The sequence below is a fragment of the Phoenix dactylifera genome, chromosome 3 (genome assembly GCF_009389715.1).
Source record: "Phoenix dactylifera cultivar Barhee BC4 chromosome 3, palm_55x_up_171113_PBpolish2nd_filt_p, whole genome shotgun sequence".
In the NCBI taxonomy this organism is placed as follows: Eukaryota; Viridiplantae; Streptophyta; class Magnoliopsida; order Arecales; family Arecaceae; genus Phoenix; species Phoenix dactylifera.
The window spans coordinates 22,422,345-22,449,933 of NC_052394.1; the positions used below are offsets into that span (position 1 = coordinate 22,422,345).

Consider the following 27,589-nt stretch of genomic DNA (forward strand, 5'->3'; position numbering starts at 1 on the left):
CTTTTCTCCTAGATAGCTTAAACCTGCAATCCCAAAGACTCCACAGGTGTAGACGATAGCTTTGCAAGGGTAAATGCAGAAAGGAGATAAGAAACAAAACCAAAAAGAACAAAAAACTTAACATGCATCAACAGGTTGCTTAAAATAAATGCAAAGCCTTGAATCCTTTCGTAGTAGAGGAAAACCAGTTTCCGTACAAATATTGTCAGGAAGTCGAATAGTTGATAGACGATCAAGGATGACTACAGCTTTCTAACCATGGACTAGTAGTCGTCTTCCACTTTCTTCAGTATCCACTTCTCCTTGGATGATTTTTCAATCCACAAACGATTTTCAGCCAGTTTATGCTAGTACTGTATATAGCAATAACCATCAACATGGCACATAGATGCCGAGGCTGACCAAGCTATTTTTTAACTTCCATAATTTGTATGAAGCAATCGCATACTAGCAAAGGCTCCATCAACCTTGTCCACTGATGCATAAGCCATCCACTTCCATAATTGTATGAAATATACACATACTAGCAAAGGCTCCATCAACCTTGTCCACTGATGCATAAGCCATCCGCATCCATTCATTTACTGAATGATAAGGCCAACACCACTTGCATACATGAATGCATAGCATGGCAACAAAAAATGTGAAAAAAAAATACAAACTGATTTATAGAACATAATATATGATTCCACAACCAGGCAAACCAGCTATTCTAGGTTACAATGTAGGGGAGATCATGATAATGTAAAAGCAATCCATAGAACAAATTGCACCATGTTGCAACACAAGTTGCTCTCCAACAGCTATATGAAGAAATCTTTACGTGGAAATTCACAAATTTATCAAGCCAGGCTAATATGGTAACATGGGCAATGTCTCCAGTTAGAGAACAGAGGAAGGCTGCCAGGATGAACAAATGCGGTTGCTATATATTCAGGGAAAAAATCTATGCACAAGAACTTTTTTCTTTTCATCATCTTATTGGTAAGGTACTCATTGCCAAAGAACTTGCTGAAAAATATCTTGAAAAAAGTTCATCACATCATTGAAGAATCATCATATTTGTGGTAGTGGTGCCTTCCAAATTGAGAAAAGGCAAGAAAGTTTGTGCATATGAGACAAGCATGGTCAAATTGGACCAAAACTAAATGACTTTTGCCAAATATTGAAGCAGACCAAAACAATACAACCATCAAGGAACATATGAAATCAGGTATAATGCTTATAAAGGAACATTAATCTATATTGACATTTTCCAGTATTTAAATGGCACAAAATTGCTCCAGAATAAAGACAAAATTACGCCCTTTGACATGTACATTTCAAACTAAAAACCAAAAGAAAACTATAGCTTTGGTAACAAAAATTGCATGCCACTTACTGGCATTGTATCATCTACTTCAACAAATGCAAGGGGGGTAGTGAGGTGCCGGGGTGGATTCAAGAATGAACTCATCCTGCCTTGATGTCCTCTTTCTACTGCTGGCATCCCAAAAACCGCACTTATGAAAAATTAGTGCTGGTCCATTAAAGAGGGATTCAAGAAAGTTCTTGGACAATTTTTCTGAGTTATTGCTAGTACAACATAACAGATCTTTATCAGGTAAGAATAAAAGATGAGGCCAGATAACTTGTACAGCACCATGATTATGGCTCGTCATGAACAATTTCAGTGGCAGATTTCAGATAGCCAGGGCTTTGTACACGAAACTCTATGAAGCCTAACTAATCTGGAATTTGGCTTAGTTCAACACCTCTTTCTCTTGCAGCTTCTGCTATTGCATCTACATTCCCAGATGTTTTAAAGAGATTAAGATAGGACTGCCACAATTTAGTAGAGAAAGGATATACCGATATAGCATGCTCATGGAACCTTTTGGAAATTCCCCAGGTTTCTGAATTTTGTAAGAGATTAGCTGCTTCTAGCCATATTGTTTCTGGTGCCACCGGGACTGCCTGAATTATTGAATTAACCAAAACAGTGCTTGCCCAAAACATAATGCCATCTGATGCAACATCAGGGCCACTGAAACTTCTAGCTGTAAATCTGTACACCACCAAAGCCAACTGATAGTTTGCTGGCACAATTTCCATTAGTGATTCAACAAAATTGACGAGATCCTTGGGTTCATCAGCCCTTTCTGGAATAAGTGATGGGCCATTACACACTTCAAGAACAGAATTCACTAGAGAAAAGTCCAGAGAAACTGGACCCAGAATGCCATCTATCAACTGTCGAATTCTAGGTTTCCTTATGCTTTGGTAGTACCTTCTTGACAGTGGTTCTGACTTGCGCAAATAGCATGAATCTCCTAAGTAACCACTTAGAAGATCCAACATGACTTCACTTGAACCTTTTTTTTGAGACTCTGACTCAATCACCAGATTTAATGCTGCATGCTCTCTTACACAGTGTTCAAAATATTCAGGAGAAGCCAGCTTCAATGCTTCATCAACAGCAAGGCGAGCTTCTGCTAGATTTTTTTGGAGCATTCTATACACAGAGAGATTTAGATGGCCATAAATATCATCTTCCAAGTTAGCATGGCCGTCACCTTCAGACTCTACATGTGATGGCAGAGCAGGCGAACTACATGAACCATCATCTCTACCTTCTAAATTTCTACATGGCAGATCTTTAACTTCCCAAAAACATTGAAACCAGCAGGTAATCAGCTGTTCTGCAAGCTCGATTCTTCCATGAGCTATAGCATGTTCAACATATTGATTCCAAAGACACTGAATGCCAGGGACTTCTTTTGGCCAATTAGACACTACCTCCTCAAAACCTCCCAAAACCACATCTGCTGTACAATTTTCCTGTATTCGAGCCGACATCAGAACTAGTTCAATGCAGGTTGGATATAATTTCATGTACTTGACCAACAAATCAGCGGAACAATGTAAGCCATCAAGTGTCGCTACACATCTAATGTGGCTAATAGCAAAGAAGTGCAAAGCTCTAAGAGCAGATTGATCTCTTTTTTGAGGGTTTTCATCAATATCCGAAGTCACCTTATCCACAGCAAATTTCACCAATTCTCTTGTCCTCTCTTTCCTATCAGTTGTTAAATGAGCAGAAGGCCATTGGATCCTAAATGGCAGATCTTTCTCAAACTCAAATTGTTGTATAACTGCCTCCGGAAGTTTCCTGTAGATTACTAGATATATACAACAAATCCAAAATATACATTTGTCAGATACTACCAGGTAAGAGGGGACGTCTGAAAGCAATGTGTCCCCAGAGTATTCAGAACTGGTTGTAGGAAGAAGTTCATAGATTTTCCAAATGGCCTTCTCCAAATTTCCAGACATGCATAAGAAATCAATCATCTGCAAGAAAATGTCTAAAATGCATGCACTTTTATATTTTGTTTCCTCATGGCATGTCACTGTCCTGTGGCAGAATATGCTCAAAGCATCATGATATGCATTCAGTCGTTCCCCAAGCTGTACCCGACTATTAATATACAAAAGCCACAGCTCATATGAACATTCATTGTGTTGCACCTAAAAGTAAAATACAAAAACCACCATATCATGACCTATGAATATAATCCAGTATCTTTAATTTCAATGTTAGCGGAAGATCATAGGACTAATTAAAAAAAACGTACAATATTGAAGAGGCCATATGATCTCTGTGGCGTGTGCAGGCATATACTCTAACAATATTTAAGTCATATGTCAAGACAGTGAAAAAAGCTTAAAGAAAACATTCAATAGACATAAAGTATTCTAAACAAATAATTTGCTTACTCTAAGCCACCTGATCGTGCAATATCAAGGTAAAGGATAAAAAATCAGACATCTATGATATCAGGTAACCCAGAAGACACTAACAAATCAAGCTCAAAATTATTTCAATGTACCAATTTTTTGTGATGCAGACTTCATGGGAAACCTCAACTACCTGGTTCGATAACTGAGGACCAAGAAAAGTGAAAAACTAAAATATCATTTTCGTTATCACTATATCATGTTACTATCTCATCAGTTATTATTTAAATCATTGAAAAAAAGGTGAAAACCCCATATCATTGCCTATGTTCATATATTGTCCCCAAAATTTCTATATTACAGTTAATCCTCACTCGTGATTATACTGTATTTATTTGTTTTTTAAAAGCAGTCTTCAGGTTATTGAATGGGATTGAAATAAGTTTATTTTTGCAAGCTGTATACAAAATCTATTTAAGCACAAAAAGTTATGTTTGGGTTATTAGGTTGAGTGGAAGATGTGTTGAAATCATATTGTAACTAGTCTAATCACCAGCTGGTTCAAATTATCTGTTGTGCCCACAAATATTCAACAGAAACTTATTTGATCAAGTGTTGAGAATCGGGCTGAGACTAACAATTATGGGAGCAAATGTTTTGGTCAAATCCAATGAATTTATATTTTTCTTCATTCTAGTTGGGCAGCACAAAAGAGAACCCCACCCACACACACACAGAGAGAAAAAAGACGCAAAAGACAAGCGAACATGATGGATGCCACGAGAACTGAAACATTCCAGCAAGCTGAGTATGGTGGCTGCATTATTAGACACTTCAACAACTGCCAGGGCAACAGGCATGAAATTCCAGTGCAAAAGATGGTTATTTCCATAAAAAATTAGAGCATGGGACTTCATAAAGATCACTGAAAGCAAGGATTAGGTAGTGGATAAACAAGCCAGCACGGCACATAAATAGTTAAAAAACAACAATAGGTTATTTTCAAGACATAATAACAGTCATGGGAAAAGGATTTCTTGCTTCAGAAGAAATTTCTCTCAACTTAATTTGATCTTAAATCTAGACAGAATAACCATTCAGTAGACTTGTGAAAAAAATTTCATGTGAGATTCACGTGCTGCTCAAATAATCACACTCAGAAATAAATACAGAAAGTGACAGACAAAACATAAAGTGCAATAATTGTAATGTAGAAAAAGAACCATAACTATAATCATAAAATTTAGCACCATAGACCATCAAAAAGAATTCAAAAGCAAAATACCGCATGAAAAAACATGTCATCTTTCCCAATGCCGCTCTCCTTCCTATAGTAAATATGCAAATAAACAACCCAAAGGACTACAGAATTGGGTTCAGCTTCAATGGCTCGGGATAACAGCATGAGAGCCTGCAAGAACCATTTTGACAGACATGAGAAGCTGACAGTCACCAAGTTTCTGGGATTACATAAATGTTAAAATGTGACCCTCACTTTGAAAGGAAAAGGTAAATAAAAACCCCAGAGACAGGATGAGGGGGAGAGAGAGAGAAAGGAGGGAAGGAAAATGGTGGCGTCACCTTCTTCCTGTCTGGTTTATAAACACTTCCACAAAAATAATCAAGCGCCAACTCCAAGGATTGTTCAGAATCAGGCAACCCTTGTATGAATGTCTTCTAATGGAAGAAAACCAAGAGGTTAGAGAAAATCAACCGTTGACTAACTATATATGGAAGCATATGCACAATAAGATGCAGCCGTCTTAAATCTAACACAGATGTACCGTCATTTTATAAGTAAATATTAGCAGGTTTAAATGAATATGTCTGTTAGATAATAAAACCAAAAAGACACACAAGCTATAGAAATTAAATAGACTGAGAGAAATAAGAAATTGAACTCCAAAAGGCAACATCTAAATTCAGAAAATGTAGGCGAAATTTGGTCAACAATCACAAATAACAATAAGTGATAGAAATATTTAACTATAAAATGACATTTATAGTACTAATATCAAGAAAAAAACTTACGGGGGAAAAAAGGAACCAAAGAAAAGGTGCCTACCATATGCTAAAAGAAGTGAAGAATCACAAATCAGATGATTTGATTTCTAATTAAAAAGAAGGGGATCCTTAATGAATCATCTTAATATTTGGAACGAGATAGCTCTATCCAAGTTAATGTCCAGCAATGTGTCATCATTAATGTGAAAAGCTCGAAATTTCTTGAGAACATGGTGGCAATTACGTAATATAATGTTCCTTACAATATATGTTTGTCATATAATTAGCTAACATGATCAACCAAAAATATGAACTTGATATAAACTAAGAATACCATTGTGCTATCTTGGCTTTGAAAATATAAAGAATGTCTGCTCCAATTATCATGATCTGCAACGGGACCATCACCAGTTTGCAAGAATAGTGCATCTGGAGGGAGAATTCTTCGAACAGAAACTGGTAAAGGGAAGGAAGCACAGAACCCCCTTTGCCAATATTGCCAGTTGCTACGAGCAAGAACCGTCTGAGATAAATGAGAGTCGACTTTTACAAGATTTGAACCAATATGATACACTGGAATAGGCAGAAGGTGCTGGAAGAGATTGTGAAAAGATTCATTTTCATTATTAGATTTTTCAGCAATCGACAGATGATCAAGGTGATTATCTGCATCAGAAAATGAGAATAGAATGAGTTGTTGCCAAAATGGCAAACATTTCAGAATACTGCAACTCATAGATACCTGAAGTAGGGGAAGATGAACAACGGTGTTGCTTTAACTTTCTCTGCGTGCAGTTTCTGACATGCTGCCACGGGCATTCATCATCATTACATTTTCCTCGGAGCTCAAACATGCAAAAAGGCCAGAAGGGATCAAGTGCAAAATCATTCATGTCATCACCTAGTTTGCTTGCTACCGGGAATCTCATGCTATATCCTATAGTATACTCTCCTACAATATCTGGCACACTAACCATGACTTCAAAGTTGGCATCCCTTGACATATCATCTTTATCTTTTATTGTTGTGAATCCGCTGCAGCGCCCAGGCAGTATTAACTTTGAATGTCTGGACACATTATGCAGATCTGATGAAGGTAAGGAAAAAACAGGTCCGCAAGTTGTGGTACAAGATTGTTTTGGAAATAAATTGCTTTGTTCAGGATCGGTATTCCTATGAGACTCATCATTGAAGGAAAAATTATTGCCCTGAGTCTGGCAAAAGGGCTGTGCACAATGCTGTCTGCTGCTTTTTCCAGGCCTTTCAATACCTTATAGATTGCAAGAAACAAATGTCATTAAGCTGCACTAAAAACCAATCAATATCAAAAAATAATGAACTGCAATATGAGGGTACAAGAAAAGATTCTTGGAGCATAACATATAATCTTTGGGTCAACAACTTTCTAGGTTTGCAACCGCCTAAAAGATCAAAAGAAAACGAAAGAGATCATTTTACAAACAAAAAGTTCACTTCCCTCTTCCAGTGACCCACTTTATCAAGCTTAACAGTCATCACTAATCAAAAAATTCTAGTGATCATACATTTGATTCATTTTATTGGACCAAGTAATATAAGAGAACATCTGCATAACCGGATGAAGTGGTAGTGAAGGCACTGCCCAAAAGCAGCATGAAAGAAGATGTGCGGTATCAAAACTTCAAAATTCAAAGGTGATGCTATGACTAAAAATGAGAAATATGGTCATAGTCTCCTTGCAACAAAGCATCAACAAGTCTAAAAGTTATAAAAATGCTTGGTACTTGAATAGGGATTCTAAATTACTTAAGAATTGGAACATAAAACCCCAAAGCAGGATGAATTCCCAACAGTAGTTAATAAGAACCATTTTGATATTATTGGTAAGTGATATAATCAATTCAGTTGAGAAAAAAAAATCTAGGGGTGGGCAAATACTCTATCAACATTTTTATTCTTGCTAAGCCCAATGTACATTGTTACCTGTTCCTGACAGCTTAAGCTTTTGGGGTCAATTTGTTGCTTAATATGATATTAGAGCTCAGGTTTTCTGGAGGTCACAAGTTTGAATCACTCTAATTTAGTTATTTATTTGATATTTGTTATCCTCATTCTTGTAAGTCTGTGTGGTGTCAAGCCTCGTATCTATTGTTGATCCATCATCTCAAAGCTTAAGCTGTTGGGGCCAGTTGGTTACTTAACAATTCTTTAGGTCAACCAGCCAACAAATATCTCAGAGTTGAACAATAACCCTTAGCAATACTTGCTATAAGATTATTTCTTGAAATTTTGTGAATAGGCTTGGCCCCCTGCATCCTATCTCATCAGTGAGAAAAAGCCTGTGCATTCTCAGCAGAAGGCATCTAAACATTAAGAGAGGAGAGAACCCAAAAACTGATGTAAACACTGATATATCTAAGGCACGATAGTTGGATAGCCGATTTAGGTTTTTCTGCAATTGGTTTTAGAGCAAAACGAAGTTCGATTGCTCTTTGTATTTCCACCATCTCTCTCTTTGCTCGTGAATAGCATTCAATCTAAGGAGTTTTGAAGCGGATGAGAATTGAGACATGGTAATCCTGTCTAACCTTATTGGCAATCGCAGTGGAAGACGACTTATCAAATGACTAAATGCAGAGTAGAAAAATAGGAAAATAGCAGGATTGAAGGGCCTTGGATGAGCAAAAAATCTGAATATTGTTTCCTAACATTTCTTTGCAAATGATAAAATCCCCATCATAAAAGCCTCTATAGGGGAATGTCTTATCTTAAGGAAGATCACTGCTAACTTTTGCCAAACAATTGATCAATTTGGCAACAAGGGACAAATCTCTCCTTAGATGTTCTAGGTTACTCTTGTTTTGTTTTGATTTTGGAAGCACACAAGCCATATGTTTTTTCTTCTTTGTGACGAGACAAGTGATCAATCATTTTATTTTCTGCCAGAAATCAAGAGAGGCTTTGGGAGAAAGATTTTGAACTAGAGGGACCTCCCTACACCACAACAGGTTAACTAGAGGATTGATAGGAAATTCAAGTGGAAATAGCTCCAATAGAGCAACATTCATTCATTAAAATTGAAGTAAGTTGTAAAGTATCAAAGGTTGGCCTCTAAGAGTTCTTATTACAAGACAGAGGAGTCAAGCAACAATAACGGCACAAATTCTACGTTTCTTCTTGTATTAGAAATTCTAGGTGGCAAAGAAGTTCAAAAGAGGGATCATTGACATGCTAGGTTCCGGTGTTTTAAAAATGCGGCGAATAAGGATGCAAGCATGGTTGCTGTACCAAGCATACTGTACCATACTAGTAACGAATCAAAACTCGGTACGAGGGGCATGCCGAGTCTTGGTACACTGAATTGACCCCAACACCGAGCATATCGACATTGTACCAGCAAGGGGTCAAATACCGAGATAGCAAACCTTGATCACACGTGCAACCGCATATGCATATGCAATTCCCTGATCGCACAACATTGCATACGTTTTGTTACTATATGCAATCATACTACACATGAGCCACAAAGCCAATCAACTTAGCAATGTGTGGCCAAATGTGTGGCTCAATTAACATTGTGCAACTGCACATGTGACTTGCTTAGTTTTATGGAGCCAGATATGTGCCCCTCTTATGTGTTCTATGGATGAAGCATGTTCAAACTGATAGTCAAGTTGAACGTGTGTTTGAATTGTATTACAACTATCACTATTACTACGTGCAACACAAAAAGTTCCTTAGCTTATAGAGGTCAATCAGTCAGACATGCCATGTTCAGTCTAATTGCCCTATGTACTAAAGAATAAGCACTAATTGTTAGTTGTCACTGTTATTAATATTGATACTAATTATCCAAAAAAGCATTACTATTATTATTGTTTTTATGGTACTTAATATATTTTATTTATTTTAATGTGGTTAAAACATACTAATCAAATATGTGTGAATATATGAAGCATATATACTACATAAGCATTATGCAGTCCTTGACCGCTCACATACAGCAACTGCCTTGTAAAACACTGCTAGGTTCTAATTAGACAGAATTGATGACCTTGTTGTTTTTATGATTAAAGTTCAGTTCATATTATGACAAGCAAAGATCTATCTTTTCCCGATTTGCAATTCCATGTTGAATTTACTTTGTTCAAAAACAACGACAACAAATTTTAAGCACTTGATGTTGGATATTATCTCCCTTTATGACCTTGATTTTGCTCAGTCCACCTCTTCTCTTTTTCATATATTTTTATTAGCTTTACTTTTACCCTAAAGTACTCTATTCTAAAATTAACTGATATTTCCCCCAACTCATTCTCTTGATCAACCTCCAAACTAAATTACCTGCTCCATTATTATTAAGATCATACAATCCGGAATAAAATGGTCTTGCTCCAAATGCCCGATATATAGGTGCACATGACACCCAAAGGTCCAATTACTGTCTTGCTCCCAGACTTATGGTTGCACCAATTTGTATCTCCCTAATTGTTGCAGCTCGATTTATAATCAGCATCTACTAGAGAGGAACTGGTCTAATCAAATAGTCTTAGGGTTTTCTTAAGCTTTCACTTTGTTTATGCAGCCATTATTCCCATTAAGATTTAAAATATTATAGGACTCTTAAGGTTCCTAAATGACAAAAATATGGTTAAGGTACATTTTGTTCTTTGATAACTAATATGTGAGAGCTTGCCTTCTCCGGTCACTATTCACAAGAAGTGTTTTTATTTGTTGATGGTTCAATTAAGCAAAAGAAAGACAATAATTCAATTTAAATATAGAAAAAACTAAAAAGACAATAATTTCCACTGATACAAATAATATCAGATTCAGTTGGAAGTCCAAATCATATATATGTTCAAGACATAATAGCAGTAAACTGTATTCTTTCAATTGCCGCTCCTTCAAAAGAGGTCAACTGATCAAGTTATATGAACAAGGAAAAAGGTCATTTCTATTCATCCCAGCAACATTAACTTATAAAAAATATTATGGAAAATTATAAATCAATTGCAGATCACAAGATCTTCTAGCTATTAGAAAATAACAAATGGGCCACAACATTTGGAGACTAAACAACATGATATGAAAGGACCATGTGCACTTACATTGCTTGAATTCAAGACGGCACCAAGCATAAGGAAAATTCTCAATCTAAAAAGTGCAGATGAAAATACCTTCAGAACTTGACATGTGATTTTTGTCTTTTCCATGCATATGCTGGTCAAGAAAAGCAGATGATATCTCATTTTCAAGAGTATTGCCGCGAGCTTTATCAACATGGCATACTGCATTACTCATATTACTCTTGGATGATGTTCTCATACCAAATCGTGCAACCAGTTTGGACCTTAAAGAAGCTTCAAGAAGCTCATAGTCCTGTGCATTCTCGCTAGCAAATAATCTTTCCTTTTCAATATCTATATTTGTATTTTCTTCTTCAAACTTTCCCATTTTACTTTCACATGCTAATCTTGATTCAGCAGATCTGTTATCGGAAGGAAAATTTTCTTCATCATCATCTGTATATATATGGGGAGGGTAGGCAGGAGTGCAGATATCATTCACAGCACTGTTTTCTTTAGGGTCTGATGTACTAGCATCAGGTTCACAGCATTGATCATCACCTGAATCATGCCCATTCATCTGCTGATAAGATGCTTCAAGTGGAGCACCATCTGGGCTTTGAATGATAGACTTACATCCCAACTGTTCTAATATCTGGCTCTCAGCTGGTATCTGATGGTCTAATCCAGATAACATATCAGAGCTATGCTTAGGAACAGATTTTACAGAATCAAAGAGTGTTCTATGATCTTGCCATCTGGAAGGCCACATAAAACTAGAAGCCTCCATTAGCAAACCTTGAAGTCTGGCAGAGAACAGTTCTCTTTTCTGATAAAGAGCTGCACATCTTTCATTGGCATCAATCAGAGCTCTTTGAGCCTTGCGATGAGCTTTTAGTGCATGCCTTTCTTCGAGTTCACATCTGCGTCTAAGCTCCTGTGCCTCTTCCAACTCCTTGTCGTGTAGCTCCTCCAACTCCAATAAAGATTGCAAGTTCACACCCTCCTCTCCCAAAATGCCCATCTGAGCTGAACCCCTGCTATTCGTATCCTGTAGAGATTCCTCACAGGAATCAAACAACTATGCATGAGCATATAATAGCACTAGTGCTAAAAATGATCTAATAGAGCCCTTCTAACTTACCTCACCAATACTTAATTTACTATCTGGAACAAGGCTCGAAAACTTGTCAAGAGGATTGCTGGGTGTTTCCAAAGGCATTATAAGACCACCATTAGCTATACTAGAAGATGCTGGATTGTTTGGAAACAGATCGGAAGCACCAAGCCCCCTTGAAACACCGACATGCTTTTGAACTTCGGTGCTCTGCCAAGCATAGAGAAGTTGGCAAACAAAAAGGATGTACATGTGAGAAAACTTGAAGAAATCTGAAATTAACCAACAGGAGGTTTAGAGAATGATGATACAATTACTGCAATGAATAGTGGAGAGGAGAGCAAAGCCAGCATGTTAATATGCTAGTCAACTCTAAAGATGAAATAAGAGAACAGATAATTATATGAATAATAGCGTACTCATGGAGGGCTACATCATATATGCAGATATTAACATTTAAGATCCTAATAATATACTTACAACTCAAAGATTATTCTTATCTGTTCTCCATTTCACCAACTTGGCTCCTAAAAGTCATTAGATACCAGAGAGGCAGAGACTATTAGTTTGTGGGGTCTTAGTGATAAAAAGGTTGTTCTAACTTTGAAACTAAAAATACCATTAGGTAATATATAGCTGATAATCTTGAGATGAAGTGCCCTGATTGTTACCAACTGACCAAATGAGAAAACAAAAATCAGAGAAACAAAATAGTACAAGAAGTAAGTAGTTGAAAATACAAACCAAAAAAAAAGGAAGAAAGAAACAAATGTTACAGAAGTTAAGGCGACAAGGAATCACACTTGTATTGCAAAATATGTTGGCAACCTACTACCTCAACCCGAAGTTCCGATATAGTGCTTCAGGAAGTGATATGGATGAGGAACTTTTGACCCCACTGCGCAGTGTGATCTATAACATGGAATTTGATCCAATAGTTGCTGCCCAATGTTTGTTAATGAGACACAGAATCATTATTCTGGCAACTCAAGCAAATTATTGATATCATATAATATGTTATGTTTCACAAACTAAAGCGTTTAGGGAATCTCCCACAGCTTTAGCAAGAGGGTAGCTATAGCAAGCAAAGATAGCATAAATCTAGGTATTTTTGGACACCGACTATAAATTGTCTCATGGTGATAATAAGTAGTTTTTATATGCAATTTTACTTGATTGCATTTATAGCCAATGGTGGTTCCATTTTGAGCAATTGTGCAAAACTTTTAGAAGGTTGGCAATCCAGATTCCAGCTCCTCTCACATACAGTCTCCTCCAATGACTATGAGCGCATCCGGTCCATCTTCGCCTAGATCCAAAGCAAACAAGGGAACTGCCTCGTACAAAAGTGCTTGAACGACCTGGCATATATTCATTACAATTTGAGGCTCGGATTGAAGTGTATTGAAGATGAAGTGGAGCTAAGTACGATGATCCACTTCACAATGACTTCATATATGATAAGGATTTGATGATTGGTTGGCCTGAGGACCAACAGCTAAGGATGCAAATGGGTCAGGTTGACCCATACCCGAACCGTTTAGACTCAATCCAACCCGAATTGAAGGACCTGCGGGGCCAGGTCGGGTCCTAAAATTGTACTTGTTCTATTTTTTGGATCGGGTATGGGTTTACCGACCCGGACCCGACCCGACTCGTTTTTTAGATCAATTTTGGATCGTTTACCAATGACCCGAGCCCGACCCGACCCGACCCGACCCAACCCGAACCCGAATTACCCATTTAGATCCGCAGGCCCACAATCTACGGAGTTTTTGGCCAAACCTGGGGACACAGTTCACTCGCCGTTGTTTACAGGGATTAGTACCCGTAGCCGGTAAAACCAAGCTAAAAATATTTTTTATTCAAAAAAAAAGAAAAAAAAGCAAATGAAAGGAAAGCAGCAAAAGGAGGTGTGGAGAGAGGTACAGCAGTACTTGCCCCAAGCCTAGATCACGCATCCCCGGGGCAATAGCCGATCGTCATATGACACATGGTGGAATGTCATGTTGCCCTTAATGATGATGGGACGGCTATAGATAATGGCTTAGCTTTTTCTTGGAGTTTTTTGGGCTGCAGGGTAGTGGAAATGGAAGGAGCCGCAGTGGCTGCTACTGCTGTTTCAATTCCAGGAGGGCTGAGGATTCGCTCAGGCTTTTTTCCCTTACTTCTTCCACTCTCTTTTGAGTGATAGTAGTAGAGCAGCAGAAAAACCCTTCTCTGCTAACTCCATGCCTTGCCTTCATTCATAAATTAAAGCAACAAGTCCGGACTCGACCTGGACCCGACCCAGACCAGACCTAACCCGAGCCCGAATTTTTTGGGTCGGGTCCAGGTTATACATGGACCCGATCCGACCCGAATGACCCGTTGGGTCAAAATTTGTAGCCGTGGACCCAACCCGACCCGATCTTCAATTAGGTCGGGTCTGAGTCTAAAATTAGGATCCGAACAAGAAACCGGATCGGGACGGGGTCACTCAAGACCCGACCCGACCCATGTGCACCCCTACCAGCAGCAATAACCAAAGCTTGATGAGCCCGACAAAGGAGGCTAGGGTGAATGCAAAATAATGAGAGGAACAACATACAACATGCTCACATCCTGCTAGGCAACCACAAAGGTTGGAGGAGGAGCCAATCATCATCACAAGGTTGCATGTCTAGACACCCTCCCAAATATTTGATAAAGAGTTGCTAAGAAGAAGCCACCATAATACTCGGTCTAGCCATGCAAGTAGGATTAGTCAAGGTAGTGAGCTCAATCGAGCCACCTTGCAAAGCTAGGCAGGCAAGGCCATCTAGGAAAAGAAAACAGTTCCTCACATTAGAAAGAAAGAAAAAGGAAAGAACATTGAAGTTCCATTGTAGAGAGTAGATGAGGAGTCTATTCACTCTAATTCAGAGATCAGTGAGCTCTTAGATATCCAGTCGCCAAGATCATCTGACAATACTAACGATGATGGTAATGATAGTTCAAGTGATGATACATGTAGTGGGTAAAGAGAGAGTAGTGGACATGGCACTAGTGCATATTACTCACAACCCAATGGTCTTTGATTTACTAGCAAGTCACAGTTCACTCATATCACATAAGATAGGGACACAGTGCATGACCTATTAGAGCCCATAGGGATATGATTATATACAGGAGACAAGCCCCTCCAGATGGTACAAGATATGGCACCGGTGCTGTAAATAACCTCACATGTGGAGTAGAGTCCCTAAACATATCTAGATTTGAGTCATACACTGGATCCTATTCCATATAACCAGGCTACAACCCACATGGATATCCTTCATTTTAGACGTATTTAAATGGCTACTATCCTTCACAGCCTCAGGCAGCTTACAAGTCAGATTTTGCGACCTCGATCTTTGAATAGCCAGTCCAATATCGGAGTTAGAGACTACCACGGAATCCATCCATAAACCATCACCCCGGTGACCTTTGTCACCAAAGCGTCACGACAGTTTCCAAAGGTTCCCCGTCATCTCATCTCTAGTGGGGGGCTCAAGAAGTCGGAGCACGTAGGAATGCCGACCACTGCATAAGAGAATTAGTATTAAGGTAGCTATCCAGAAGGCCCGAAGATTATGGACCACAAGGATGGGTTGCAGATTGTCGGGAAAGTTGGTAATTTTTCAGGCCTAGACTATGACTAGGATCCTAATATTTAAGAGAGGCATAAACACTCCACAAAATTGTAGAGGTTGCACACATTTTGTACTTCAAATCTATTCGATATGTTTTATATATATTCAAATACATGTACTCATGCATTCTATTATATTACAATTATATTTATTTATTGATTATAGCATATTTATTGAGACTCGAGACCAATCTGATATGGACATCAAAACAATATTGAAATCCAAAATTAAATAACCAAAATCATTAAATAGTCCTTAAACTGGTATTGTACCATACCATTGACCAGTACAACACCAAGTACTGGTTTGGCGGACCTTGCTCAGAACTTCCTTTCGCCAGCATAAATCTTTGAAAAATCATAAGCCCAAATCCATGCAGAAAGTGTTCGGAATGCCAAGTTTCACAAGAAATGAAATTCGAAAAAAAACAAAAAATTAGTTCTAGATCCATCTCTTATTAGAACTTAAATAACCAATTGTACTTTTGTAGGCTGATCTATATTGCATTTGTAGTTTCGATCTTGATCTTACGCTGCACTACTGAATATTTATATTCATTTTTTATTTCATTGGAAAAAAAGAAAAAAATAATAAGAAACAAAAAATAATTCAAAAAAACATGCATAACATAGTGAAATATTTGGAAAGAATATATCTAACCTCAACACCAGGTGTCACTTGCGCCAAGGATGCGCTTTGGTTTAACAATGTACAAGCATCCACAGGAATAGTCTCCTTCTCAAACTGACCATAACTACAAGAGATATCACCAGCAACAATGCTATTATTCACTTGCTTCGAAGGCATCCCAATATTACGCACCATAGAGGGCTCAGTCTTGCAAACAGGCACCATATTTTCATTATCTTCCAGCCTTGTACGCAGAACTTTAGATGATGTAGGGACATATGTGTTAGATTCATGCCGTCCCTTATCACTTCTGCTTATAGAATTCCCTTTGCCGCTTTCATGCCCGTTACTTTTGTCTTTGGGCCAACTACTTTTTTCCATTAGTTGACTCCTGAGGTCAGAAAATTTGGTAGAAGATATCTGCATTCGTAATTGGCCATCAGAAACTTGGTTACCATTAAAGTGTTCATTAAGCTTCAGACGTTTAACTGGTCGCTCATTAGGTGCCAACTCTCCAGAGTTAGCAGATGCAGGTCTGCTGTGATGAGCTACCTGATTGTCCACTTTCCGGTTATGCTGCTCCCACTGATCATCTTGAGAACCTGTAACTCTTTCTTTATTTTGAATCACTGATTTCTTCTGAGCAAGTTCATTTTCTCGTATAGCAATTTCATGGCGTAAAGTTTCCAAGCTGTGATCTGCTAAATTCATATCTCGAACATGCCCATGTGCCTGGCTTGCGGAAGTCCTAGTGGCAGCAATATGCATTTGAGTGCGAGAATCCTTGGCAGCTGAAGAGGCTACTGGATGCCTAAAACTGGCATTACTGTTTTTGGCATAAGATGAGCTGGATGCACGGCTTACAGATCCTTTCTTTGACACCAGTTGATTTGTTGCCGGCTGGGGTACTTTTGGTCGTATCTGCAATTGTGTCATCGACATTTTATATTTATCTCTTCTTATTGCATTATCTTTTCTTTCTGCAGTTGTTTCTGTTTTAGACTCTCCAGAGTCACTTCCACTGTCATCATCTGAAAAGCTTATCACAAGGTTATCATCAGACCCTTTCTTTTGCCAAGAAAAAGTTCGGCTGTTCCTGGACTCAAATGGCAAATGTTTCGCCTTAAAATTTTTACTATAATTTCGTGTTTTCAATGTCTGAAGTTGCCTATTAGCTAGGCTCAAACTACTACCTGAAAAAACAGAAACAGCAATGAAAAGAAAAAATAGACCCTCGAGTTGATCTGAATTAACATTAGCGGCCAAATCAAACATTTAACACATGCTGCAGATTCTATTATTGACACAAAATGAAACAATTCCAACAGGAGAAGACCTTTGTTTACTCCAGCTCAAAAATACAAAACAGCCCAGTTAGAAGATACCCAAGTTTTGAAACTCTCGAGTTGTTGTGAACCCAAGTTTTCAGTAGGAGTGTAATTTCATGAAGACATCAAAAAAGAAAAAAGAAAAAAGAAAAGAAAAAAGCCACAACATTACAGCTATGGACACTTAAGTTCAGAAGATATAGTCATAGGCACCGTCAAAAAGGAAAGTGGAGACTGGAGAGATGTTATGAAAAGAGCAAGACAAGAATGTGAAAGCAAATATCAGAGGGCTTATGTCATCAATCAACAGAGAAAATTACAACAAAACAATAATCCATGCATCTGCCATAAAAACTCCTTTCAATGTAGCATGGTTCTAAACTTACCGCTTTTGAAACTTTTAGCAAGACTACTTTGTGACAAGCTATGAACAGGCTCTATCAACATTGTGCTGGCAAATGGAGCAGCTGAACAAGTTGGCAATTCCTAAAGTAGATGACAGAGAAGAGAAAAATGTCAATAGTAGGATATATTCAGAACCTCACGAGCTTTCAGTTGAATTATAGGAGCAAGAACTGCAAGTAAGCCAACAATTACATTAATCTAGGATATATTGAGTAAAAAAAATAACGTACTCCAAATAGCACCATGAAAAGTTAATCATTCAAAAACAGAGGTTTTGATCTTTTAAGACAAGGCAAATACAAGCATGACAGCAGTGGAAATCATGAGTCATAACATAACCAAAGGGCAAGTACATCATTGTAATATTCCAAACTCAAATAAACTTTAATTTTAAGACAACTTTTCCAGCAATCAGCCAAGCATCAAGTTCCCAGTTACTTACAGAACCTCTTTCATAATCAATACACTAAATTGAGAAGCAGTTTTCTAAGAACTTGCAGTTTTCTAAGCTGCATAGCTATCTTTCAAAGGATTGTTATTTCCAAATATGACAACTGTAGAAGAGAAATGAGTATCATTGCACAGACAGTACTGGGTCACACATTACTGAAATTGCATTATTGTTTCTCAATAATTTCATACTGACATTCCAAGTAAAATTTCACAGATTCAATGGTCCATTCAATTAATAAACCGCATGCCAATAGTAAGTTATTGAAGCAGAATAAAAATCATCAAGCCCATCAAATGACTTTTCGAACATCATCGATGTCATTTTCTTTTCTATTACTGAAAGATTCTTGTGTTCCTTCAGTACCAAGTTGCTCAAATTGGAGATGATATTCCACAAAACCAAACACTCGCAAAGCCCAGGGGTAAACTGTCACTTTCATGGGAAAAAGGTTTCAACCCACTACCATCCATGCCACATCAAAGACAGCACAGAATGAGCATTGATTCATCACATGTGAAGCAATGGAAGCATGGATTTGCAAATTATCAACATAATGTTCCTAATGACCAAATGTGATAATTGTCCGTCCACACAATTTAACTAAAGGTAACTTTAAAGGCAAAGAATGTATCACATTATTCTTTCCTCCTCAAGAATGATGTAAATGTTCCCCAACAAAGATACAACCACAAATAGCATTTTAAGTACTAATCCCTACCACATGGTGCAAGGCATACCATTCGAGACATGGTCGGGCACCAATATAGTACAGAGGCTCTATACACCCTTATACTAACACATGATATCAATGTTGTGCCAACTCCAACAATCACTATGTATCAATGCAAGAACGTAGTATATTGTACTTGTACCTTTATGGAGCCTAATATCGAGGCTTATAATATTGGCCACAAAGATCAACTTCATGCTTGAGATTGACCCTCTTGTCAACCCGCCCAAACTATTAGAACTCTTTTCACTTGTCTCTAACCTCATTAGCTATAGTTCTTGCAAACACTATTCAGTTCATCTCCCTTGATCTAACATCTATTTCTTGATGCTTATAATTTCCTCTCTATTAAATATCTTTATTCCTAATCTCCAATATAACTCAAGCACAAATTATACCAATGTCTTATGAATACTCTTAACCAAGGTTTGCAATCTCGGTACTGATACCATACCAATATGTTACCAGTTCAGTATGGTATGTATTGAGATAGTGCCTGACTCTTCTTTATCACTTTTTATCATTGTACCTCCAAAAATCAGGCGGTACAGGTCGGTATCATTTGGTATGCATCCCAATTTAGGGTGATACCAAATGGTATGGTACGATTCGGGTTGATACAAGTCAATACAGGATGGTTCAGAGCCTTTACCAACCTGAATGATGTTTTTATGCCATTTCCAACACGGTACAAGTCAGTACGCCCTGAAACGAGCAATTTGGAGCAGTAGGACAGACATTGCTACTAACCATGCTTCCATCATTTGCTCCAAATCAAGGTCCGTCGTACCGGTATCGGTCGGCGTACCAGTGGCCGGCCGGACCGGTACGGTACCGATCCGGTCCGGTACATACCGGCCGGTACCGCGAGCCAGACATTTGGATTTTTTTTTAAATATTGTCTATGTTGGATCTTAAATTAAGTGAAGATTGATGTCTTTTTATTGCTTTTTTCATGATTTTTGATGTTTTTATGTTTAAATTTAGGGTTGAAATTTGAATTTTCTTTCTTTCCTGAAAGAAAGAAGTGGTCGGAGGCCACTTCTTCCTTTCCCATAAAAAAAAAAGCTGTGGCCGATAGGCCACAGTTTTTTTTTTTTTTTTTTGAAAGAAGTGGCCCGTGGCCACTTCTTTGGGAAACCACGCGCCACGCGGTGGTTATAAAAACCACAGCGCCTCGCGCTGTGGTTCATAAAAAAAAATCGTACCAGTGTGAACCGGCCGGTATGAGCTCCGTACCGGCCGGTTCGGCTAAAAGAACCGGGAGATACCGGATTTCTTGTGGTTCCGGTACCAGTCTAGGACCGGATCGGTACGGCATTCCATGCTCCAAATAGTGCCCTTATGCCACCCATCATCATCAAATTATCCACCTGGATCATTGCTTTAGCCACTTCAATAGTTTTTCTATTTATAGAGCCTTCTCTTGAACAAATTTCAGCTATGGTGTTGCACTGATGCTAAAAGCTACAACAGTCTTCACAAGTAATGGTCATAAATTCCAATTCATTTCATATCATTCTTCTCAGCAAAAACCATTTCTTGATTTTCTGAAGAAGTTAAATGTATCTCAACTACAACAGCAAGGGTGCTATGATGTCTTTAGTTAACGAGACTAATTGCCAAACAATTCTTTTAACATTCTCATATCATCAATAAAATAGTTCCCCGCACTCTAATTTTCTTTAAGATTGCATATGTAACTGCATAACAACTTAGGAGTGTAATAGCCAATATCAACAAGGTTTTATAAATCGAATTTTTAAGCCCTGAGAAGTTTTTAATTTTAGCAAATCTTCGGCGTACTTAATCTTACGACCCTAACCAATAGACAAGAAATGCGTGGGAATTAAAAATGTGTAAGGCTTAGGTGACCAAGTAGATAACAGATCATCACACTCCGCAGCCCATGTCCCCGGCAGCCTGCACTATGGAAGCTCTCACTTTGGTGTGGGTAGCCCATTCCATGTGACAGTTTTCACTCTAGGACAATTAAATGGCCCTTTCTGTTAGTCGCCACACAATGGTTGTTCTCGGACAACCAAGTAGTCCTTTCCATATGGCAGTTGCGCTCTAGTCAAGCCTCTCACACTACACTTTTTTCTCCACCATGTAGCCCTCCACATAGGTCAAGCCTGCCTAGCTGTTAAAGATGAATTAGACCTAGGTCTTAACTAGGTATGTAACACTTACCCCATCACCATAGAAAGGTCCAACCATTTGAAAAAATGTATGTCTAGTAGTGACAATAGCACACCCTAAACATGAATCCAAGCTATATGGTATCCTAATCCAAAAACATGAAACTGCCATCAAGCATTGAGAAAATGACTTTTTCCCTCCTATTTAATAAGCAAGAGAAGTTGAAACCTATTTATAGAACATTTGTGAAAATTAAAAAGTAAATGTTTTGTTCAATGCTCACTGACAAATATCCTTGTTCCTTTCATGCAATAGACTAATCACCCCACTTATGAAATTTTGCTACAACGGGCATCATTCACTATCTCATTGACAGTCAAAGTTATTACTTAAAATTTGACATAAACACACTATGTCAGCAATATATTAATCGAATTAGCTGTTGCATAGGGCACACAATATAAGGACATTTGATTACACTAAAACTGAACCACATTACCCAGTTACTGTCCCGATAATCCAGGGTCCTAGGAGGGGCAAATTGAGGCAAGCCTAACCAACGACACTTTTTTGGCAGAAAGTGACTGTCCAAGGACTAAAACACATGCCATTGCGCTTGTCAACCCAAGCTTTTTACCACTGCAGCAAGCAATGACCCCTTAAACCTAAAACGTTTTGTATATTCAACAAATAAAATAAGTAGATAACTCTTTCTAGCAGGATTACATATACTTATACCATCTCAGATAGCAATTGAAATGCATTTATCGAGCCAGTTGTTGCTTGGATTACAAGTAAGTGATTACTAACTTGATTAGCCAAATAAACAAAATACTAAAAGGTTTGTTTCTTAAAAAAACCTTGTGTATCAATTTAAGTAGAATCATAAGAAAACTCTTTATACCAGAAATCATGCACTCATACCTTTCTAAAAATAGCAATATATATACCTCACAATACCACCAAAACTTGCCTGCTATATCTAAAAACTAAATAACCTAAAATGCTCATGATTTAGATTAGACTCAACAAAGGGTTCTAGGTGGACTTTTTTTAATAAGTACAAAACCTGGATTGTCTAAAATTTCTTGTGGTTTAATTAACTCTCTAAATGATATTACAAAAGCAAAAAAAAGTATAATCCCAATAAACAACTCATTATTAAAGATAACACATGAAAGTTCATACTCTACGATGTCAACTATCATATTGTGTCCATAGCATCTTCAAAGACTGACAGCATGCTTCATCCCCTTATCTCCACTCTCTCCAGAACAAACACAAACTAGTTATGCAAAAAAGGTAAGAGAAATTAAAACTATACATTCAAAGACACATGAGCAATTAGATAAAGTTTAAATTATACACCTTCCATAAATAAAAGATAAGATAAGAAGATAATCATTTATATAAGACTTCCAACAAAAATTCAGCCTTGAGTTGATGTCGTCCATTAGAACTATTGCAATTTCATCATGCCACATCAAACATATATCTAGCAAGATTGGTGTCATTAATAATAACAAAGAGTGGCTGAATGAATTCATAGAAAAAGAAATAGAAAGAAAACAGTCTAACACCCTATAGTGGCCCATGGGTAATGTAATAAGAAGGATGCTCGATTGCTGATACATTATAAATATGTTAAAAGAACCTGAGTAACTTATAATGGTGAAAGGATTGACAAAAGCCCTTTTCGGATGGTACTAGAAAGAATGGCAGATCATGAATGAATACCCATTATTGGAATGGGATTTCCTATAATGGAACACCCATGTCACTGCTATTTTAGCATTCGGACAAGCCAAGAATTTTGTATTCTGGACATAGTTTTTCGAATTTTACAAATGGGGTAGGCATTAGCAGAGGCCGTACAGCATAAAAGACTTGAAGAAGGGAGATGCACTTAAGAGGATCAAGTACATGGAGCACTTTTTTCCTCAAACTAAAACTTTAATTATCTACCCACACTTATTATGCAAGTCCAGATTTTTGAGGATGCACCACCCAAGAATTGAACTAGAACCTCTATTTGCTAAGTAGAGAGGTGTGACCACTAGGGCAAGCCCCACTTAAGAGCCACCTCTTAATGTTACATTCATGAAGAATCCAGGAATGAAATTACAAGGAGTTGGGCTAGCAATGAGATGCCCGGGGGCTCTTTCTTCCACCTTGAATGGCCCATTGGGATTAATTTTTGTAGACTATGATGCCCCAAATGAAGGAATGAGGCAGAACGACCAACTGATTCCCATCCTATAACTCCCAATTTCCTAACTCTCATTTCCAACCATCAAAAGCACCGTAAGGGATGAACATGTGAGGAAAGTTTTAAAAAACCAAAATCAGTTCTCTTATGAAGTTGTAGTACAATATGAGGCTTGTCAAATTAATATTTGAGAGTTCAAGAAGACATGGAGCATATCACAATTGTAATTTTCCAAAAATTCTTCGTCTTTAAAAAGGGCAAGTATTGTGCAAATGTAAGTTGTCCAGATTTGTGATGATAAATGGGAATAAAGTTTGTCACACCAATCAATACCGTACCATACCAAGTGTACCATAGTACCTAACCAGGATGCAGTCTTGTGCCATACCAACACTCAGTACACCTCCCTTTCTTGTACCATACTGTGTACCGACACTATAATATGATGGTACCAGTACGGGGTCCGATATCGAGATGGAATACACAAAGGAATCTCATTGGCAGTCGTAATCCATCGGCTGAGTTTGGAAGGAAGGAATTGAGGATGAGTTACGATCACTTGTAGAGGTTGTTGACTGCTTATAGCGAAAAGGTACTATGACAAGTTAATCGATACTTAACAAAAATGCAATGAGTAAGAAGAGAGGTTTGATCTTTTATGGCAGCCAACTATCATGGCCATGCACCATTAATGATTTGCTAATCTATAATTGTCACTGATAGATACTTATAAATCATTTTTTATATCATTGCAATTTCATTGTGTGACTCAACATATTGACAAAAGATATTGACCTTAAGGGAGCGTGTATATCAAAATATGTGTGCTTAACAATTCCTTTTGCACAATGTGTATCAAAAGCAACTCCACAGCAATCAGCTAAGTATCGATTCCTTTTAACTCTCCCTATAACATCAAAACTTAGAAATGATCTGTTTGAGCCTTTAACACAACCTTAATCAGGTTAAAAGGCAGGTTATTTCTCATTATTGAGCTTCACATCCAACCTGGCCACATCTTTCCCACTGACAACAAGATATGCATAGAGGGACTGTGTTTATTCGTATTAGTAATAGGATATGCATTATTCTCATTATCAGTATAAATTACCACACGTTCGGCTTTTCTTGAACGAATTTCATGATCTCCCATCGACTTCTAACTTTAGTAAATTATAAGCTCATACCCATTCTAAGGTACGAACAAAGTTGTTACAGCCATTACTTATGCCTGTGTTCTTCATTCATCTCCAGCCCCCCATTTGGCAGCCTATATAAAATGAAATGCAAGGAGGATCACAAATCCTGCATCATGAAAAAGAATTTGAATGCCAAACTAGGAGGCAGGAAATTAGGCCTGCAACACTTCCCACTTCCCTGCCCAATAGCTTGCATAATTTGCAGGATGGAACAATCAAATAGCTAAAAGACAATGAAATTCTAAAGCAGCAAAGTTCCAAGTGGTCACCAAGATTACCCACTATTGATTCATGAGAACCTCATTTGCAACTCGCAGATCATTCACATGTAATAAGCTTACCTCTCTTGCACCATCTTAGCATTAAAAAATCAAAAATGAAATTTAAAATCATCATCATAGATATGATAAATTTTGAAGAAGTCAGGTGCTAGATCTGAAACAATAAATTTCAGATCTTAATTCTCTAGGGTTTGGGAACACTCTCACAACCCAGTAGCACAAATCCTCAAGATGACTACTAAAGAATCTTCAACAAATGTATCTGATAGAAGTTTAAATAGATTTATACTCAAAATTTTGAAATTTCAGCAGAAGCTTTCCCTCTGACACAAAACCTAAGTATCAGCCCTGTCACCATTCTTTCCTAAATCAGTTCCCCAAGAGTCACATTTAAAAATATACTGGATCTAGTCCAAATGGTCTGAAAATGAAAAGAAATGGAGAATAAAGTGTCTGATTGGGGCCATCAGCCACTTATGTCGTCCCCAAAATGCCCCATCCACATCATGCATATTTTCGAACAAATGACCCAAATATCCAACTTCTCACAACTTTCGAAGTGTCACATAATAATCAAGTCCTATCTCCCATGGTTCAGACTCATTTGCACCCAACCTACTAAAGTTGGCCATCCTTGTTTTAGTTTGTGGTTAATGAGGACCGCAACTTAAGATGCTTAGTAAATTGATATCTTTTGATGGCCTTGACCTAATACTTGACCAAAGAAATGCTTACATTTCAGATTGAGAGAATCCGAAGCCTATCTTATATAGTTAGGAAAAAAAATATCAACACTACATCCAATGACGAATTAAAAAAATATGAATGAACACTTAAAACATCAAAACCTTAAATCTAGGGTGACTCACACCAAGACAGGCCAAACCTAACTCTACCAGTAATTTAGGTCATGTTGGACCAACGTATACTTGTATACAATATAGTATAGAAAAAATGGCACCCTTTTTCAGGTTTGTTGTCCCCCATTTTGAAGGATCAAGCAACCAAGACAACCCAAAACCAACGATTCACCCCTAACCTAACTCGTACCATAATATGGCTCCCATCCCAATACAATAGCCTCCAAAATCATAGGATAGGTCTATGATTAAAATCCTATCAAGATACAAATGGGATCAAATTACCCAAAGGCATCAGACTGGGCCACATAGAATAATTAAATTATGTCAATAGTCATGCTCAACCTACAACACACAGAGAGAGAGAGAGAGAGAGAGATTAAATTTAAAGGTGTTGAGCTAGCTTGAAATACAATTTTGTTTATTCCAGAATTTTGAAGGGAGAAAGAGAGTGTGATGTAGATCCTTCTATCAAGAAAGATAAAACATATGAGCCAGGTTATTTCTTTTAAAAGAGATTTGGCAAGTTTATCAGCATCGTAAGCTATCTGTACTGTGAATTTATTTTTGGACCGAAGGCATATGACTTAACTGCCTATAACCACGGCCATCTTCTCCCGTGGTTGAAGCACAAATCCTGCGCTTCGAATATAGGGATATGACCGCTTAACTTTCCTCAGATTTTTCCATTCCAGATGGTGAGGATGGGAGAGGAATTGGCGTGTCTCTAATTCTTTTGACATAAAAACATATGCGATCCGAGCCATTAAGAAGGCGTTATTTCTATGCATTCCATAAGAATTACAGTAGCCAAAAAAATTTGAAAAGAAAAGAAACAACCCTCGGTTCTCAAACAAACAATCAGACGAAGAATAATCTATACGTAACCTAAAAAATCGCATATTTGGAATGAAGAAACAGAATCCATAAAGATCACTGAAAGCCTAAATATATTGCAAGAAATAGATCCGAATTCTAAAACACGACCCACAAGCATCTAAAATTCTATCAACGAACCCCCAACTGGAAGAAAAAAAGAAGCACAAGAAAGGGCACAAATCGCCGAGAGAAAGCAATAGAAAAGATTCAAACCGGCAAGAACAAACATCTACTAACTCCGCCCACCGGAAATTGATTGATTCAGCGGAACAAATCAGCTAAAGAATGTTATAGAAACCCTACCACGTCCTCGCCGGAGGAGAGCTCTCCCTCCTCTCGTGATTTGGGGGACTTCGCCGCCGCGGCCGCGGGCGTAGGGTTTCCAGCCGAGGGCGCGGGAGAGGCGGCGGTGGCTTTTGACTTGCACTCGTCAGCCTCCGCCATGGCCGTCCTTCTCCTCCTCCTCCTTTTGGAGAGCTGGGGTGTAAGGGCGATGTCTCCCTCTCGCTTCGCTGCGGACCGGTCGCGGAACTTCGGAAGCCCTCAAGCGCCGCGTTTAAACTGCGCTACCACGTCATCGTTTCGACAATGCGAAATGGCCTTCCTGCCCTCACTGAAATCGGTAATTTCCGAAGCCGGCCCTAATTCTGTGCACGGGTTCTTCCGCCGGCGAGTCCGGCGTGCCCAAAAAAGTACTTACCGGAGTATTCGCAGGCGTCCACGGGCAGACGGGTGTGCAAATGCACGTGATCTTAGCTGGGACGGGGAAGATGGAGTAGTATCTGTACTTATTTTCATTTAATCTTAGTTCCCATCGTCCCGCTGGAATATTAATTAAACAATTAATCCATTATTCAAACTTCGCCTTCCGAAATGATGATATCGAGAAGTACAGGGGCATTCCCTCCTGAAAAAAAAAAGTTTAAT

General features: G+C 38.1%; 1 protein-coding gene across 2 annotated transcripts; it reads right to left on the bottom strand.

Annotated features, from left to right (window-relative positions):
* Positions 1 to 27,356, bottom strand: LOC103716970. Of its 2 annotated transcripts, none has more exons than XM_039125023.1 (10): positions 26,966 to 27,356; positions 17,890 to 17,989; positions 16,206 to 17,368; positions 11,917 to 12,099; positions 10,884 to 11,823; positions 6,467 to 6,994; positions 6,059 to 6,390; positions 5,302 to 5,394; positions 5,006 to 5,131; positions 1 to 3,510 (listed from the first exon to the last, which is right to left on the bottom strand). In XM_039125023.1, exons 1-10 carry the CDS (start codon positions 27,104 to 27,106, stop codon positions 1,726 to 1,728), a joined length of 5,391 nt encoding a protein of 1,796 aa, XP_038980951.1. In that variant the 5' UTR covers positions 27,107 to 27,356; the 3' UTR covers positions 1 to 1,725. The 2 variants fall into 2 exon arrangements, with proteins under 2 accessions (XP_038980951.1, XP_026664213.2); XM_026808412.2 differs by having other exon boundaries at positions 5,302 to 5,397; positions 26,966 to 27,355.
* Between the last annotated feature and the right edge of the window lie 233 nt (positions 27,357 to 27,589).

Coding starts and splice junctions, on each gene's coding strand:
- LOC103716970 (XM_026808412.2), bottom strand. CDS start 27,106: ATGGCGGAGGCTGACGAGTGCAAGTCAAAAGCCACCGCCGCCTCTCCC. Junction 17,369..17,889: donor TGCTAAAAGTTTCAAAAGCG/GTAAGTTTAGAA, acceptor CTGTTTTTTCAG/GTAGTAGTTTGAGCCTAGCT. Junction 6,995..10,883: donor TCACATGTCAAGTTCTGAAG/GTATTTTCATCT, acceptor GCAATCTATAAG/GTATTGAAAGGCCTGGAAAA.